Below are 17584 nucleotides of genomic sequence, written 5' to 3'. Positions count from 1 at the left end.
AGAGGGTGTGAAATGGAGGAGGGACATACCAGAACTTCCTTAAAGATCTCGGGCTATGGGGGAGGTCAGTTAGGAAGCTGTTGCAGTAGTCTTGATGAGAGCTCTTGAGGGTCCAACAGGGCAGCTGCAGTAGAGAGAGCAGAAGTGGTCAGATTCTACCCGTATTTTGAAGGTAAGGCCAAGGAGTTATCCTAACAGATTTGGTTGTGAGAGTCTGGGAGAGAAGAGCAAGCGTGACGGTGGAGTTGGCTGGAACGGCTGGAAGGACGGAGTCCCCTCAGGAAGGGCTGGAGTTTCGATTCTGGCACAGAAGTCTGAGGTGCCTCTCGAGGCCCGGTGGAGATGTTGAGCAAGCAGGTGGCTATGCAAGCCTGGGAGTCAGGAGAGAGGTGAGGGCAGAGAGGTGCCTGCAGCAGTGGTCAGGATAGAAAGATGGCATTGGAAACTGTGAGGCACTGCAGTCACCTGGGGTCGTGGGGGGCTTACCAGAGTGCACACACTCTGGCCTTCACAGGCCTGGGGAGCTTCTCACAGACTCTTCTGCTCCCACCTTTTTCAAGCAAATCTCCATGAGTTTGGCATTTTACTTTTATCTACTCCTGTCCCTCCCTATCTCAAGGCTGCCTGTCCCTGAAGGAGGCAAGAAAGTGGCCATTCCAGCTCTACTTGGGAGAAGAGAAGCTGTTGTCCCATGACTCAGGACCCACATCCTGGCCTTGTGAGACAAGTGAGCCGAACAAAGGAAGCCTAATGCCCTCTGGCAGAGCTCCCAGGGCTGGCTTTTTTGTGCCCCTCACTGTCCCTCCCCTCCTTATTATCTCAGGAAACACTTAAGTTGTGGTTGAGGGAACTTGCCACTACTTAAGATAGGACATTTCCGGTAGAGAAAGGACAGCAGGGAGGTAGGGGTGAGTTATTAAACCAACCCATTAACAACTTCAGAAAAATTGGGAGCCAAATATCCCACGAGGTCTGGTCGTCTGGCATGAGCTAGGTTAGCCTGGGGGCATCCCCTTTTAAGAGAGCCTCCAGAAGGTCCGCAGTGGTTCTAGGTCACTTTGTGGGAGAGGGAAAACACAGGGACCCTGGATGGAACAGAATTGGCGGGGCGGGGGGGGGGGGGGGGGGGTGTGGAACCTAGAAGGGAGCCAGTTTCTTCAGGCTCGCTAAGCCTGAGACAGGAGTCCCTGAACGGCCTGCTGTCCCTTGTGAGGGAGCCTGCTGTTCCTGTCATCCAGTCACAGTGTCCTCTTCTGCCCTGCTGTCTTTGGACAACAGAATCTCCTGGTTGAGGTCAGGTCCTCTTTTGCCTCAATTACTAAACAGGAATCTCAGTGACAGGAGCCGTGGCCTGTCACCAGGGGGCGCAGCCCAATCAGCTGCTGCTGGTCACTTCTAGCCCCTCAGGCCCGAGCTTCTAGGTCAAGGCCTTGGTGTGATTTTTCTCCCCCTTCCCCAGCAGCTTCTGCTCATTTTAAAAAACTTGGAAAATAAAGGAGGGTATAAATAAGGGAGAATCAATCACCCATATTTCCAGAACCAGTTTTTAACGTTTCAACCTACTTTTAATATGTCTACACTGATTAAAAAATGTTTTAATTTGAGATCATGTGGAATATATGTAAACCTATAAACTTTTCTCCCAAATCACCTTCCTCAAAAAGCAAACAGTGAAAGAGCTGAGCCACGGGTCACAGATGGGGAGTATCGTTGACGTTCCCGTGTTGGCACCTGTGTGCTCTCTTTGCCTTGGCGGGAACCCTCAGGGCTCAAGGAATGTTCGGCTTCTGCTGCAATATGACCGTTGGTACCTGTTGCAGGTAGCAGATATTTGAGAATCTGAGGGAAATTGGTTATGACTGGCATTCAGTTTGGCCCAGGAGAGGCCCTGTGCACAAGATCTGTTCTAGCCCTCTGTCCTGCAAAGCATCACGGGTCATTTCTCTATTTCTTTATCTCCACACAAGCCAGGTTTCCTCCTTGAGTGTCTAATTGTTTGCCTCTGACTCCTCGCTCCTGCCAGGCCTCTGTTCTAACTCATGTCCTTGCCTTCTCAAGAGACTCAGAGTTTTGTTTTCCATGCTGCCCTGTGTCCAAGCTATGTTCTCATCTTCCTCTGCTAGCTGGTCCATGCCTGGGCCTTACTTCTCCGGGGCAGAGATAGGTACATTAGAAAGAAGGTGGTCCCTGGGCTTCTCATTTCTTGACGAAAGGGATGCTAATAGTAGTTCTTATTTTGGGCATGATCTCTTTCCTTATGCCGTTGGTGTTTTGCTTTATTTCGGCTTTTACTCAAAGGATGATTCTGGAGCCGAGAAGGAGAACACCTCTGTCCTGCAGCAGAACCCCTCCTTGTCGGGCAGCCGGAATGGGGAGGAGAACGTCATCGATAACCCCTATCTGCGGCCTGTGAAGAAACCCAAGATTCGCAGAAAGAAGTGAGTTGGAGGCTGGGGAGCCAAGAGGCTTCTCTGGCCAACTGAGGTGGTCTTCTCTGCTCCCTGGCAGAAAGGAGAGGCTCCCCAGTGGGTCTGAATCTAGGGAAAGGAAATCTTCTCCCTTTTTCTCTCCTCACTCATCCCCCACATGTACCTCTTGTTGCAAAGAGGTTGAGCGCCCTGCGGCCCAGGGGCCAGCCCTCAACAGCCCTAGAGCTGTCCCCCTTAGAAGGAGAGCAGGTGGGGACCCCCCTACCAGGCAGGCTCCATGGATTCCTCTTCTTTCTAGGTCCCTCTCATGAGCCGAGAAGGAAGCCTGCCTTGTACAGAGACGTGGACACCACTCTCCTGGGGCAGTTAAAGCCACTGGAGGGAAGAAGAGAGGGTGGTCTCCTCGCTGTCAAGCCCTGGTGGCTGGCATGACCCGGCATGATTTTAATAGCCAGCTCAATATTAAGACTACCTAATTTCACTGGATCTTTGGGTGGAGAAGACGTGATGGTGATGATCAGACTTTTCTAATCCCCCTGGCCGTACTGTGGGGCGCCGGAGCAGACAGTGACTTCAGTTATTGTCACAGGACTTGATTCCTTTGAACCCTGGAAGACCAGGCACACACAGATCTGCTAAACACACAGGAGTTAGAGTGACGCGTGCGCACAGCACCGACTCTCTCATGGGCACTTGCTCCCAAAAGCAGGGCCGCACTCTCTCCTGGGAGAGTAATCCCCGACTCTCCCTCTGTGGGATGTGTGCTTGGGGACTTCCAACTAAGTCCCGCTCCATCCTGTGAAAGAGCTTTTCTCTGATGAGCGCTAATCAGTGAATATATTATGGTGTGACTTGTAGAGGAATCACGGATTGTAAACAACAGGAAAAGGATTTGATGGGGAGGGTGGGGGAGGGGGAGATTTCGAGGGATGGGCCTGGCTAGCTGCTGGAAGGCTGGCAGGGACAGAAGGCCGTGGTTCCCCTTACGGTGGAGCCTGCAAACCAAGCCAGGGTCTTCTTCCAGAAGCACGTCTGAATCTGATCAACCTCTTTTCCTCCTGGGGAGAGAAGACTTCATCCTTGATGTACTCTACAAACAAAAATCTAAACCAAAAATCCCAAGTGTTGAGGAAGATTCTGGACAAGCTGATACCCTTTGGCTGGTCTCCAAAGGAAGAGATTTAAAAACCAAAGTCCAAAGAAGAAAAATGCCAGTGACACCTGGAAGTTAACACAGGATAAACAAGTTGTTCCCTGGGTTAGCATCCTGAGGTCCGTATCGAACTTTCCTGATGCTCCGCTTCCAGAGTCCTCTCCTGATCTTCCATGCTCTGGGTGAATTTGAAAACAAAAAACTTGACAGCAGGTTCCATATTCCTCTGGCCTCACTGTTGCTTTAGGGCCCTCCATCCCATTGCCCAGAGGCAAAGAGCTGCTTGTCAGTCCCCAAAGATGGCATGCTGGGGAGATATTTGGATTCCCCCATTCCGGACCAAATAAGCATTCAGGTTTGTAGTGGCCTGAAACTCTGGATGACAGTCAACTGGACGGCAGTCAGAGTGGGCCCTTGCTGAGTTTGTGATTTGGCTCATGGCAATTCTTCGCCGGTTAAGTTTACAGGCCTGGGTTTGAGTCTTGGCCAGTGCAGGGCTGAGACCTTGCCAGCTTGCTGTTCTCTGCCCTCGAGGCAGCCACCCTCGTCAGCATTTCTGCACTTCCTCATTCGCCATTACTGTCCAAAACCAGCACCTGCTCCATGCCATGTTGCCAAGGGAAGAGGCAGGTTTGGGAAAATGTTGCCCCTTCTGCTTTTAAGATCGGAGACCCGAATTCTGTTCTGGGTGAGAGGCCCTGGGAGGTGATAAGACAGCTTGAAACATTGACCCGACCATCGTTGTGTAAAAACTGTGCATAATTCTCAGTGTATATTTATAAATGTCTATTTTTTTATAACTTTGGGAGACTTCTTGGAAAGAAAAGTAGTAAACAGAGCCAGATTAAGGATGTGATTTATGAGCTTTTAATCAAAGGTCATAATAAAAACTGCAAATGAAACAGAATGGTATACTTTGAATTTAATTTGTATTGAAAAGTCACAGCAAGGACTAAGACTGTAGGCAGATAAGGCTTAGTCCTTCTGTTGGACTTAGTACCCCTGGGAGCTATCTAAAACTCTACTTTGGGAATTTTCAAACACAGAATGAGGAAAGTATATGTGCTTTCCCTCTATATCCTTCGCCCAGCTTCAACACTAAGCAATATCTTTTCAATTCTGTTTCGTTAATGTCTCCCACCTTTTTTCCCTTTATTTTTCCTTCCTGGAGGGTTTTTTTTTTAAGATTTTGTTTATTTATTTGAAAGCAAAAGCAGAGGGGAGGAGCAGAGGAGAAGACAAAGGGACCAGCAAACTCCCCGCTGAGCGAGGAGCCAGGATGCAGGGGTCAGTCTCACTGTGATCATTACCCTGAGATTACAACCTGATCTGAAACAGGGAGTCAGAGGACACTTAACCAACTGAGCCACCCACGGGCCCCTTTTCCTGGGCTTTTAAAGTAAACGCAAGACCTGTGTCATTTAACTTGTAAATAGGTCTCCATACATCTCTCTTTCATAAACCTTTTTTCTTTCTTTCTAATTTTGAAATTACAGATTCATAAGATGTTGGAAAGAAAAAAAATGTCCCATGTGCCCTTGGCCCAGTTTGCCCCAGTGGTAGCATCTTGTGTAACAGGTGCAGTATCAGACCCAGGAGACTGGCCCCAGTACAACCCATAGCACCTACTTGGTTTTCACTTTGACCTCTGTGTGTGAGTGGTTCTGTGCAGTTTGGTTACATGTGGATTCATGTAACAACCACCGTGATCAAGATCAAAATACAGAACGTTCATCACCACCAGCTCCCCTGTGGCAGTCTCTATAACCACATCCACCCTTCCCCGTCCCTAACCCCTGGCAGCCACTCTTCTGTTCTCCATCTTTATAATTGTATTTATAGGTTGTTGGGGCACCTGGGTGGCTCAGTGGGTTAAGGGTCTGCCTTCAGCTCAGGTCATGATCCCAGGGTCCTGGGATTGAGCCCCGTGTCAGAACCCCCAATTCTCCCTCTCCTCTGCTCTTCCCGCCCCACTCAAGTTTTCTCTCTCTCAAAAAAAAAAAAATTTTTTTTTTAAATAGACATGGGGGTGCCTGGCTGGCTCAGTCGGTAGAGCATGCATCTCTTGATTAAGGATTTGTGACTTCCAGCCCCATGTTAGGCATAGAATTTACTTTAAAAAAAAATTGTTAATATAAATGGAATCATATAGTTATAACCTTTCAAGGTTGGCTTTTTTCACTCGGCATGAGGAAGAGCCCTCCAGGTTGTGTGTATCGGTAGTTCCTTTGTTGTTTTTTCTTTTTTGCTGAGTCCTGCTTCACGGTACAGCTGTACCACAGTGCGTGTGACCATTCGCACTTTGAGGAACACCGTGACAGTTTCCGGTTTCCGCCTAGTATGAATAAAGCGGCTATGTACATTTGTGGAGAGGGTCTATGTAAACATAAGTTTCACTTCTCTGCAATTAATATCCAAGAATGCGATTGCTGGGTCCTGTGGTAACTGCTCATTGAATGTTAAAAGGAACCGAAACTCTCCCAGAGTAGCTAGCTGTACCATTCTGCATTCCTGTTTGCAGTGTATGAGGGATCCGGTTTCTCCGCATCCTCGCCGATATTTGGTGTTATTATTTTATATTGCTTTAGCCATTCTGACAGGTGTGTAATAATAACTCGTTGTGACCTTAGTTTGTATTTTACTTATGGCTAGAGGGGTTTATTTGCTCTCTGGTGGGATCTAGTTTAGTCTTTTGCCCATTTTCTCATTGGGTTGTTTGTTTGTTTGTAAATTTCTTTATTCTAGATAAAAGAACTTCTCAGGTGTGCGGTTTGAAGACGTTTTCCTGCTCCACAGCTTGTCCTTGTGTCCTCCCCACAGGTTCTAATGCAGACCAAAAAGCTTTTAATTTTGAAGACCAGTTTATCAGTGTTTTCTTTTACGGGTTTTTTTTTTTTTTTTTTTTAGATTCTCTTTATCTATTTGATAGAGAGATCACAAGTAGGCAGAAAGGCAGGGAGAGAGGAGGAAGCAGGCTCACTGCCCAGCAGAGAGCCGGACGCGGGGCTTGATCCCAGGACCCCGAGACCATGACCCTAGCTGAAGGCAGTCATTTGATAGTCAGCTAACCACTGAGCCACCCAGGCGCCACTATGGGTATTTTTAGTGTTGGGTCCAAAAACTCTTCACCAAGCCCTAGTTCCTGAAAATCTTTTTCTCTTTTTTTTTTTTATAACATTTTTATAAATGTATGTTTTACATTTTAGTCCTTGATCTGTTTTGAGTACATTTTTATAGAAGATGGGAGATTTAGGTAGGCTTCCTTACTTTGTATCTGTCCAGTTGATCTGGCACCTTTTGTTGAAAAGCTACTTTTCCTTCACTGAATTACATTTGTACCTTTGAAAAGACTTAGCATTTTTTGTGTTGGGGGCCAGATTTGTGTGGGTTGATAGACTTTTTTTTTTTTTTTAACATCATCACTATCTCAATATTATACTTAGCAAATAAACAGATTTCATTATAGCCTTTAGTATCTAGCTCATACTCCGGTTTTTCCAGCTATCTCAAGAATGTTTCTGTTTGTTTGTTTTTAATAGTTACCTTGCTTGGATCAAGATCAAAAAAAGATCCACACAACATATTGGTTTTCACGTCTCCTAAGTATACAACAGTCCCTCTGCTCTTTACCAAGGAGCACGCCCCTTCCTGGGTGCCCCCTCCTGGGCCAGCAGCCCCCAGTCTGGCCTCTGGCGAGGACACTCACAGGCTCCTTTCCTTTGTTTCTGACCAAGGGGCAGTTAAACAGTGACCAGTGAAAACTGAGAAACCAGTAACAAAATGGCCCAGCCCTCTAGGGAAACAAGCGTAAAAGGAACTGAGGTTCCTGTGCTTTGTTTTTCTAGAATCCTGAAGTTGCTGTAAGAGGCCACGTGGTTCAGTAGAACAAAGCTTGCGGACATGTGTATTCATGGTCCCACAATTGACCAGCTGTGAAATCTCGGGCAAATCACTAAATTACCAAACCAGTTTCTATAACATGGGATAATTATGATATCTCGGGAGGAGGATTTAATGAGAAATGTCTGTAACCAAGGCTTATAAATGACAATATTATTTCATTGCCAGACTTTTCCCTATTGCTTTAAAAATGACATATAAAAAACTAATACTAACTGAGAACTTAACTCTTGTCCATCACTGTTTTACATGTATTGACTCATTTACTCACAGTGATCTCATAGCAGATTTTCTTATGGCTTCCATTTCCAACTCAGGACGGGAGGCGCAGGGAGGGCATTAGCTTCCTGCAGTCTCCTCGGCTGCTGAGTCCCACAGCTGTAGTCCGTACCCAGCATCCTGCTCCCGAGCTCAGGCGTTTTGACCTTTGGCTGTTCCTTCACGGTCATACATGATTGTCCCTCAAATGCACTGGGTGCTACTGTGTACAAACTGATTGCCAGCACACACCCACACTGTCGTTCGTTGGTCTGCGGGTGGGAGAGGAGGGACCTGGGAATGGAACCAGTGACACAGCGGGGAATGGGGAGGCAGGATGAGGCTGCCAATCACAGCTCTTGTCCATGCCTCGATGAAGTAGATGAAGACACAAAAAAGACTTGTGAAGGACTTTGATCTGTTTATGAATAATGGATCTGTAGCAGATCATAAAGGAGACTACAGGTACTACCACTGGTACAAGGAGAGTGAGGGTCTTGTCAGGGGAAATGCCTGGGGCCTCTTTCCCTGCCCTGTGTGGGTCCTGGCAGAGACCATCTGGGACAACTTTTGTTCTGACCTAAGGTGGTATCTCTCTACTGGATTAAATGGTGTGTTCCAGTATGAGTTGGGCTGGAGAGTCTCCAAAAGTCCCCAAAATCTAGTGGTTTAGGACAGGAATGTATGCCTCCTATGAAACTTTTGAGTAGGCGGTCCAGGCTGGTTTGGTGGCCCGATGGTGTCAAGCGTCCTTCTGTTTCATGGCTTTTCCATCATCTCAGGTGCTGTTCCCATCCATGCGATGGAAGGCGGCTGCCGCCCTCTCCACTGGGTCCGCAGTCCAGCCCGAGGGGAGGCGTCTGTGCAGGAGAGCTCAAGCCCTGGAAGCTGCCCTCTCCTAGTCAGTGGCCCCACCAAACTGGAGGGAAGTGAGGACACGTGGGTCTTAGCTGAGGTCTAGGTAAAATTTGGGAGCTCCATCACCGTGGGAAGAACAAAAGAATGGATCTGGAAGATAGCCGGCAGTCCGCCACAAACGAGGTTGAGGGTGTGTGCCCAGGAGTGCCTGGTGGGACAAGCAGCAAACCCCTCATGAACACGGAAACCGCCTGACTTGGCACCCGTGGTTCTGCCAGCCAGGCCCAGAGGCTAGCAGTCGGGTGCTCCTCTGGGCTGGGGTCCTCAGTGAGGGCCAACCCTTACTGCCTCTGATGTGTGACCTTGTTTCATTGCCCCTTCCTTCAGAGCTGTTCTTGGCTTCTAGGACATTACTCTCCCTGCCTTGGTTATTCTACCTCTTGGCTTCCCCTTTGTTAGCTGGCTCTTCCCCCTGACCTACCCAGCTGTGGATGGTCACAGACATTCTTCTGCTTATGCAAGGGGTTGGCTCATCATTCCACCTCTGTCTGGTACCTCCCTCGGAGTCCTCAGCATCTGTCTGTAGCTCTCTGACCACTGAGCTGTCAGGCTGTACTCTCGATGTGACACAGTCCACCTTAGTGGCAGGCTTTACAGCATTGTCTCATCTCCCTCTTCCCCCCCCACCCCTCCCCAGGGCTAAACACTCTGGAATCTTCCTTCTTCCTCTACACTGGGTCAGTCACCAAATTCTGCCATCTCCTCCTCTTGTGCCAGTCTGATGCTGCACCTCCCTGCTATTCCCCGCCTGTGTCGCCTGCAAGCCCACCTTCCTCCATGTCTCGTCCCTCCCCGGAGGACAACTTGAAGTTCTTCCCTGTGGCTCCTTACCCCAAGTCTAACTTGCCCAACCTGGCTTCCCAGTCTCTGCCAGTCCATAGTTTCTTTTGGATAACTCCTATCTCTTTAATTTATTCAACAAATGTGGGTCTAGCACCTTCTGTGTAGGCCAGGCACTATTCTAGGCTGTAAGGATACCACAGTGAACAAGACAGACATGGCCCCTACCCCCAGGGAAGTCAGTTCCGTTGGGAAGAAAACAAAACCCAAGCATTAGAGATTGTGGAGAAATTGGAAGAAGGACGTCAAGGGGAGAGTGGTTATGCCTTGAGTGAAGAAGACCGTTCTCATCACCCCTACATCCCATGCCGCATTTTGTGCTCTTCGTGGCCAGCACCTCCTAAAATCTGACCTTTCCTTCGAGCCTCCATATCCCCTCCAGATTATATTGATCCATTCTTTCCACACTCATTCGTTCCGCAAACATTAACTGAGCTACTTAGTGCGGGCGCTGAGCCAGATGCTGGGATACAGCACAGAGTGTAGTAAGGTCATTACCTTCTCTGACCTTGTGGTCCAGCTGTGGGACAGACAGCTCACCGACAGCAGACATGTGACGTCGGGTGGTGAAGTGGGGTCCTGAAAGGAAAGCCATAGTGTGCTTTGCATAATTTAAAGATTTATTCGTTTTAGAGAGAGAGCGTGCACATGCATGCCTCCACATGTGTGTGGGTGGGGTTAGGGGCAGAGAGAGAGGGAGACAGAATCTCAAGCAGACTCCATGCTGAGCCCATCTTGCTCGATTTCATGGCTCATGAGATCATGACCTGAGCCAAAACCAAGAGTTGGAGGCTTACCCAACTGAGCCACCCAGGTTTAAGGAAGATTTAATAAAGGGATTATCTCCAAGGGGTGGTGTAGGGAAGACAAGGGTGGTGTACTTCCTGGGTGAGTAACAGGGAGGGAGAGGTCAGTTACCAGAACCTGGAGAGAGGCCTGTGTGGGCGCCTTCTGCCAAGAGCGGAGGGCTTGGCTCATGGTGGCCTCCAGTCACACGCAGCAGCCCTTTAGGGAGGGAGCCCGCTGGGGAATTAATACCAGGACCTCAGTCTCCGCCCCCCAAACTTCTGATATCTTGCCTGTTCTCTGCCGAATGGAAGCCAGAAGCCAGAGGGCCAGCCTCCCAGGGCACAGCGCAGGGGGGACAGTAGGAGTGAACGGATGAGAGGAGCTAGGTGCCAAAGGGGTTGTTATTTTACTTTGTTGTATTATTTTTTTAAGATTTTATTTATTTTTGAGAGAGCATGAGCAGGGGGAGGGGGAGAGGTGGGGAAGGGACAGGGGAGGGGCAGTGGGAAGGAGAAACCCAGAATATCCTTGACTGCAGAGCTCAGCACAGGGCTGGATCCCAGGACTCCAAGATAATGACCTGAGCTGAAGTCAGGTGCTTAACTCACTGAGCCACCCAGGGGCCCCGAAGGGGTTGCTGTTTTAGAAAGGGTAGGGAAGGAAAGCTGTCTTTGAGCAAGGCTCTGAGTGCACAGACGAGGCCAGGCTAGTGGAAAAGCATTCCAGGGAGAGGGAAAAGCAAGCGCTGTGTGCCCGGAGAAGGTGGGGGGGGGATCAGGGAGGAGCAGGGGCCCCACCATGCAAAGCCTCCTGGGCCTGAGTGGGGACTTGGAGTGTTAGTCCCAGATGGGTGGCAAGGGAGTATCAGGATCATTGCAGCCTCTGGGTGGTGTTCCGGCTGAGGGCATGATGAGACTACTTGTCTTCAGTTAGTTTCACGAAGTTTGGCATTTAGCAAATTCAAATGATTCAACTAGGTGGACAGCCAGCAACCCCAAAACTGGAGGCCCCAAGAGAGCCAACCAGGCCTCTGGACCTCACCCTGCAGTCTGAGCCCTATACCCCAGGGAGAGGGAAGAAACAGACACACAGTAACTCCCTTCCCCCCGGCGCTCACTTGTAGTCCAGGAGACAAATAAACGCAAGAACCTGATTAACACCACGGACCTAGATGAGGAGCAAGTGTCCGGAGGGTTGGGCTTGAGGGCTGAAGACCGGCATGAATGGGGTGGGCTTGGCAAGTGAAGCTTCTGGAAGAGGTATGGGACCGGATGGGAGAGCCGAAATGGCCTGAGGGAAGGTGGGAGGTCAAGGGACCCAGTGGGAGAGGATTCAGGGGCTTAGTTACCCTCCACCCTCAAGGCCCTGCTTTCCCTGTACTGCTCCTGAGGCTCCTGTGCCCCTTCTGCACAGCGGCGAGTCTGGGGTCAGCTGGAACCAGCCTTCTCCCCTGTAAACCTGGCGGAGACCCCTTCTGTGGCATTGGTCTGCACATTGTACCCCAGTCAGGCAGGCTGGGTTTTGGAACATCTCCTCCAGCTCCACGCCAGTATTGCCCCAGGAACGGGGCTATTTTTTTTTTTTTTTTTAAGATTTTACTTATTTATTTGAGAGAGAAAGAGAGATCACGAGCAGATGGGGAGGGAAGCAGGTTCCCCTCTGAGAGCAGAGCTGGACACCAGGCTTGATCCCAGGACCCTGAGACCATGACCTGAGCTGAAGGCAGAGGCTTAAGGGACTGAGCCACCCAGGCACCCCGAAAGGGGCCATTTGAACTGATGGGGTCTGGGGTTTGAAGGGGCCCTGCTCCAGCTCATTTACCCAGGTGAGTTCCTGATATTCTTCAAGGTTTTTAAATAGAAGGGTTAGGAGGCTCAGAGGCTCTTAGGAGTAGTGCCCTGGGTGTATGAGGAATAGCCGGAGCCTTGCCACTTCCTTGCCATCGTGAAAGAGCCTCGGGGGCCCCAAATTCTAATTTGATTTCTTTAGGACTTTGTTAAGCATTCATTTATGAATTTTCTTCAATCGCTGCTGACAGGTCTACTATCATTCTTCTGTTTTACTCAGGCTCATACTGAAACAAGTTTTTAATTCTCTGCACGTCAGTCAGCCCACAGTGCCCAGGTGCAAGTGGGGGGCAGCCGGCCCGAGGGTAAAGAGTTCCCATGGACATTCTCGCTTCTGGAAACACATTCGAGGTATTTCTCCTCCTCTGGGAGCGAGCAGCTTACCCTCATCTCCATTTTATTACCAGCTTTTCCTTCTTTACTAAAAAGTTATTTTATTTAATTTTGACTAGATAATATATGTACACAGTAGAAAATTTCGAAGACAAAGATAGAAGGGATCCCCTTCTTGCCCCTGGAGGCTGCCGTTATGTTAGTATCAATATTATCTTATGTATTCTTCCAGAAATAGGCTGTGTTTTGAATGCGAATGCTTGTATATACTCTCTCCTCTTTTTACACAATGGCAGATATTATGTAAACTATCGTTGCTTTCCGCCCCACTTTGCAGTGTACCGTTGGGGAGGGGTTCCATGTCAGTAATAAAAAGTTGCTTCATTCTGTTCCTTGGCTGCAATGATGTTCCACAGTGTGGCTCTACCATGAACTTACCAGCCAGTGCTGGGGGCTGGACGCGTAGGGAGTCTCCAGGCTTCTTTTGTGCACGGATGCTGCCAGCAGATTCAGGCACATGTCATTTCGCTGGGCATGCTCACTGCACGTGGACAGGTGTCCCCAGATGGCTCACGAGCCACCACAACTTACACTCTCATCTCGGCACCTGCCTCTTACTGACTTCCACCTCCTGTTCTCCAAACCTGTTAGAGCTCGCCAGCCTGAGAGGTAGAAAATGGGCCCTTGCCGTGGTTCCGTTGGTGTGGAGATGGTTTTATCATAGCAAGCAGGTGTGTGGTGGGGGGCAGTAATCGGCCAGAACTGGGGACTTCAGCACCACGTGGTGTGATGATATACCTCAGGGGGACCACCCCCGACCCCCACCCAGGAGCCCCGCCATCACAAGCTCCTTCTGGGCTAAGGCTTGAGAAAGAGCATCCCAGGGATGGTGACCCCGGAGTTGGCCCTTAAAGCTGAGCAAGTCAAGCAAAGGACAGAGGGGACAGAGACCACAGCAGGTGAGGGGGACACAAGGCTCAGTGTGGAAATGAAGGCTAAAGGCGGACCCTCAGGGCCTTGCGGGAGAGTTTCTGTTTTGATCCTGTAAGGGTCCGGGTGCTCGTGAAAAACCAAGATGCATGTGCACCCAGATCCATTGACAGAGTACCTGCCGCGCGCACGCCGGGGGCCACGCTAGATGGCACGTCCTCCCAGCAGCCCGAGCCGGGGTGCGATTATCATCCCCACTTAACACATGTCTCATCTCATCTCGTAACAGTACTACCATTCTCGCTGCTTCTTGCTGCGTAACACAAGGGGACACAGAGGCTTAGAGGTTAGAGGACATGGGTGAGGTCTCCAGACTATGGAATGGCTAAATGGGTTTCAAGCCCTGCTTCCTCCTGACCACTGACTGCCACCTCTGGGAGCCACTGGTTGGGCCCCACTTTGAGGGGGGATGAAGGGGACAAGAGCCCTCACTGGGAGCAGAGGCAGCTGCAGGACACCAGGCCCCCCTCCCAGCATATCTCCTGTGATACCAGGCCCCCCTCCCAGCATATCTCCTGTGATACCAGTGGCTGACGTGTCTTCCAGCAAGCTCTGTGCACAGCAAGCAAACACAGACACACATTTCCCCCTTTTTTTACACAGGTGTTAGCAGCCTCGTCCACTCTTCTGCATTTATTTTCTTCCCCAGTAATAGCTCTTCGGTCTTCTGGTCCATATTAGTTCATAAAGTGCATCCTTATTTGTTCTTACATCTGCAGAACATTCGTTGTGTGTCTTTAATTTGTCACCATTGATTTAGAGAAATCGAGGGTATTTCCAACAAACAATGCTGCGATGACATGATGTCATTTTACTGGGCTCTCTGTAAGCCAACTCCCTGGGAGTGGAATTCCTTGCCCACAATATGTATTTCATATTTGGGGAGCTATTGCCAAATACCTCCCATGGAGGGTGGTACCATTTTAGCTTCCATCCGGGGGGAAAAAGAACCTGTTTCCCTATACCCTTGTCAAGACAAGTGATGGAGGTGTTAATCTTTTGCCAATCTCAGCAAAAAGTGGTATTTTAGAGTAGCTTTAGGTGGCATTTCTGTTATGGCTGAGGTAAACTTTTCCATGGTGGATATTAAAATGCAGTGTTCCCAACACCACATCCCTGCCGAGGAGGGACCCAAGATGTTCGTTCTTGGGAACCAGCCTTCTCCACTGTCCCTGAGCTGGTCGGGGCACCCGCCAGTCCTTTCAGTTCACAAGTTGTCCTGGTGGGCGTGCACAGGAGCAGAGTGAGAATTCCTTCTGAACCTTGGCATTCTGAGTGTGTGTGTGTGTGTGTGTGTGTGTGTGTGTAATACTCCATGTAAATCACCCTAGGAGCTGTCCCTGGCTGCCTTATCTTTCTCCAATGCCAGAAGCTGCCCCCTTCCTTGACCATCCTCCCCTGAAATTAGGATTAGCCAAGCAGTGTCTCCTGCTTGGCTATATATACTCCTTCTCCCTTTCCCCATGTTTCTTGGGCCGGGTACATTCTGGAGAATGATTAGACACTGTCCTAAACTCCCAAGTGCTCCCAAGTTGGCCAGTCTCCAGGAGAACAAAAAGGTCAAAGAAGACACACATGTAAGCCAGCCCAGGTTTTGTACTCCTTCCAAACCTTGCTAGTGCGGGACACTGTCCCTACAAACTTGTCAGAGACAGTGGTACCTGGGCCTGGGCCCTTTCTTGATTACCGAGGGGACAGGGCCACCTGTAGCCCTCTAGAAGGTCATTCAGACATGGACCCTGTCCTCGAGGAGCCCAAGGCTAGTCCTGCCGTGTCCTCTAAAGTACTTAGTTTCTTTTCTCAGAGGCCCGAATATACCAGGTCTCATGGTCTCCTCTGAAGTCTTCTCCTGGTTCGTTCATTCTTCTGGAATGTTCTGGAAACTTGAGATCCTGTCAGGGAGTATGTCCCCAGCTTGTGTGAGAGAGACCTGCATCCTTCCTGAGCCCTCAGAAGCACCCAGGAACGCTGTCCCCAGTAGCTCTCCTTTGGGGCCATCTCCAACTCATCCACCTAGACCGGGGCAGACCCACTCCCACCCCATTGGCCCCAGCTCTGCTATCCCTTCTTTCCATCGAAATAATTTCCTATTATTTTTATTTTTTTTAAGATTTTATTTATTTATTCAACAGACAGAGATCACAAGTAGGCAGAGGAGGCAGGCAGAGAGAGTGGGGAGCAGGCTCCCTGCTGAGCAGAGAGCCCGACACGGGGCTCGATCCCAGAACCCTGGAATCATGACCTGAGCCGAAGGCAGAGGCCCCAACACACTGAGCCATCCAGGCACCCCAATTTCCTATTATTTTTAAATAATAATGACAACAGCATATACTGTTGTATATGTTTTGCATATACTAAAAAAAAAAAAGTTTATTTAGGAGAGGGAGAGAGAGACAGCAGCGGGGAGGGGTAGGAGAGGGAGAGAGTTTTTTTTTTTTTTTTAAAGATTTTATTTATTTGACAGAGATCACAAGTAGGCAAAGAGGCAGGCAGAGATTGAGATGGGGAAACAGGCTCCCTGCTGAGCAGAGAGCCCAATGCGGGGCTTGATCCCAGGACCCTGGGATCATGACCCGAGTTGAAGGCAGAGGCTTTAACCCACTGAGCCACCCAGGCACCCTGAGGGAGAGAGAGAGTCTTAAGCAGACTCCATAGTGAGCATGGAGCCCGATGCAGGGCTCCACACTGGACTTGATCTCACAACCCTGAGATCATAATCTGAGCCAAAACCAAGAGTCTGACGCTTAACCGACTGCCTCACCCAGGTGCTCCAGAATACACTCCTATAATACTTCTGTGTGTCAGGTACTATTTTAAGTATTTATATTAAATGATAAATGGGTACAGTAAAAAATTCAAAAGGTAGAAAAAGATACACAGTAAAAACTAAGTCTTCCTCCTCCTGCTGTTTCTACTGTCACCCCATCCTCCACCCCAGAAACCACCACCAGTACAGGTGTCCTGTGTGTCCCTTTGGAGCTCCTCTACGGAAACATAAGCACATGGGTATCTGTTCCTTTGTCGCTGTCACACAGGTGGTGGCATATAAAATGCCACCTTTTGTATCTGGCTTTTTTGGTTAATTTTTCCAGGTTTGCTTTCCACGGCTCTGAGGGTCTCCCCTCCCCCCCCCCCAACCCCTTCCCACCTTGGAATGCAGAGTGCTGTGATGGGGCGGAATGGTGACTGGCAGGCCTGTGGTCAGTGCCACGTCCCTCTGTGCGACTAGCTGCACATGACTGAACCGCCCGAGTCTCACTTTTCCTCATCTGCAAAGTGGGCTAATACCTCAAGGGTGTTATTGAGCAGGAGAGAAAATGGGAGAGAGAAGTGTTGTGTTAGAGATGATACGTGTGACACTCCTGCTGGTACTGACATTATCCCCAGTTTCCTGCTCCTCCCCTGGCGCCCCCTCCCCCCGCCACCATGTAGTGATGGCGGCCAGGGCCTCGGTGATGGGTCAAGAGCACATCCCAAGGGAAGGTGACACACAGGAAGAGGATCCGGGCCTGACCCATCACTGTATTTCCGGGATGCCTGAGCAGGGAGGGAGTGAGAAGGGGAAGTAGGAGGGCTGGGTTGGTGGCCTTTGTCTCAGATGTCAGCACTGGTGAGCTTATAGCTCTGCCCCTTTGGAAAATGGGCATGCCCCCAGACAGTGCAGCTCCAGAGGCAGGCTGGGTCCCTTCCCTGCAGAGATTTCTGCTGTACTGGAGACAGTCAAGCGTGAGCAGGCCTCAGCTCTGGGTACCGTAGGAACCGTGAGCCTGACAGGGCCTCAGGAGCCCACAGCCTGTCGGAGCATCTGTCCAGCTGCCCAGCCCTGCAGTCCCCCCTTCACCACCATCTAATCTCCACATCCCGGCTTCTTCCTTCCAAGCATATTCCAAGCTTGGCAGGAACTAAGAGTTAACAAACCCTAGCCCTTCAGGAAACCGAGGCCAACTACACACAGAGCTGTCTGGTAATGTCCACTTTGAGTCTCCTCAGGGACTGGGGCAAGGCAGGTGGCACGGGGGGCCCTGGGCCCCCAGATCAGTGACACATTCAGCCCTCGCTTTCCACATTGGGTTTCTTGGTGGTGGAGTGATTTGTACTGAAAAACTTCCAGAAAAATGTTTCCTAGT

The 17584-nt window shown here is 49.8% G+C and overlaps 1 protein-coding gene across 4 annotated transcripts in view; it reads left to right on the top strand.

Annotated features, from left to right (window-relative positions):
* The window catches only part of TAF8 (TATA-box binding protein associated factor 8), a 30176-nt gene extending 17317 nt beyond the window's left edge, over positions 1 to 12859 (top strand). The window contains exons 8-9 of one of the 4 annotated variants that reach the window (XR_009404443.1): positions 620 to 727; positions 2299 to 2389. Coding sequence is in view for 3 of the 4 variants with exons in the window: in XM_059400480.1 (XP_059256463.1) it covers positions 2299 to 2438; positions 2728 to 2740 (153 nt within the window). In the remaining variant the exon portion in view is untranslated. Of the gene's footprint in view, positions 1 to 619; positions 728 to 2298; positions 2439 to 2727; positions 4490 to 6327; positions 7055 to 12354 lie in introns of those variants that run through there. The other 3 variants (XM_059400481.1, XM_059400480.1, XM_059400487.1) reach the window with 3 other exon arrangements.
* The last annotated feature ends 4725 nt before the right edge of the window (positions 12860 to 17584 follow it).

Source organism: Mustela nigripes, chromosome 5 (assembly GCF_022355385.1).
Source record: "Mustela nigripes isolate SB6536 chromosome 5, MUSNIG.SB6536, whole genome shotgun sequence".
In the NCBI taxonomy this organism is placed as follows: Eukaryota; Metazoa; Chordata; class Mammalia; order Carnivora; family Mustelidae; genus Mustela; species Mustela nigripes.
Note: the sequence above shows the minus strand (reverse complement) of the source record. Positions and strands in the feature narration are given on the sequence as shown.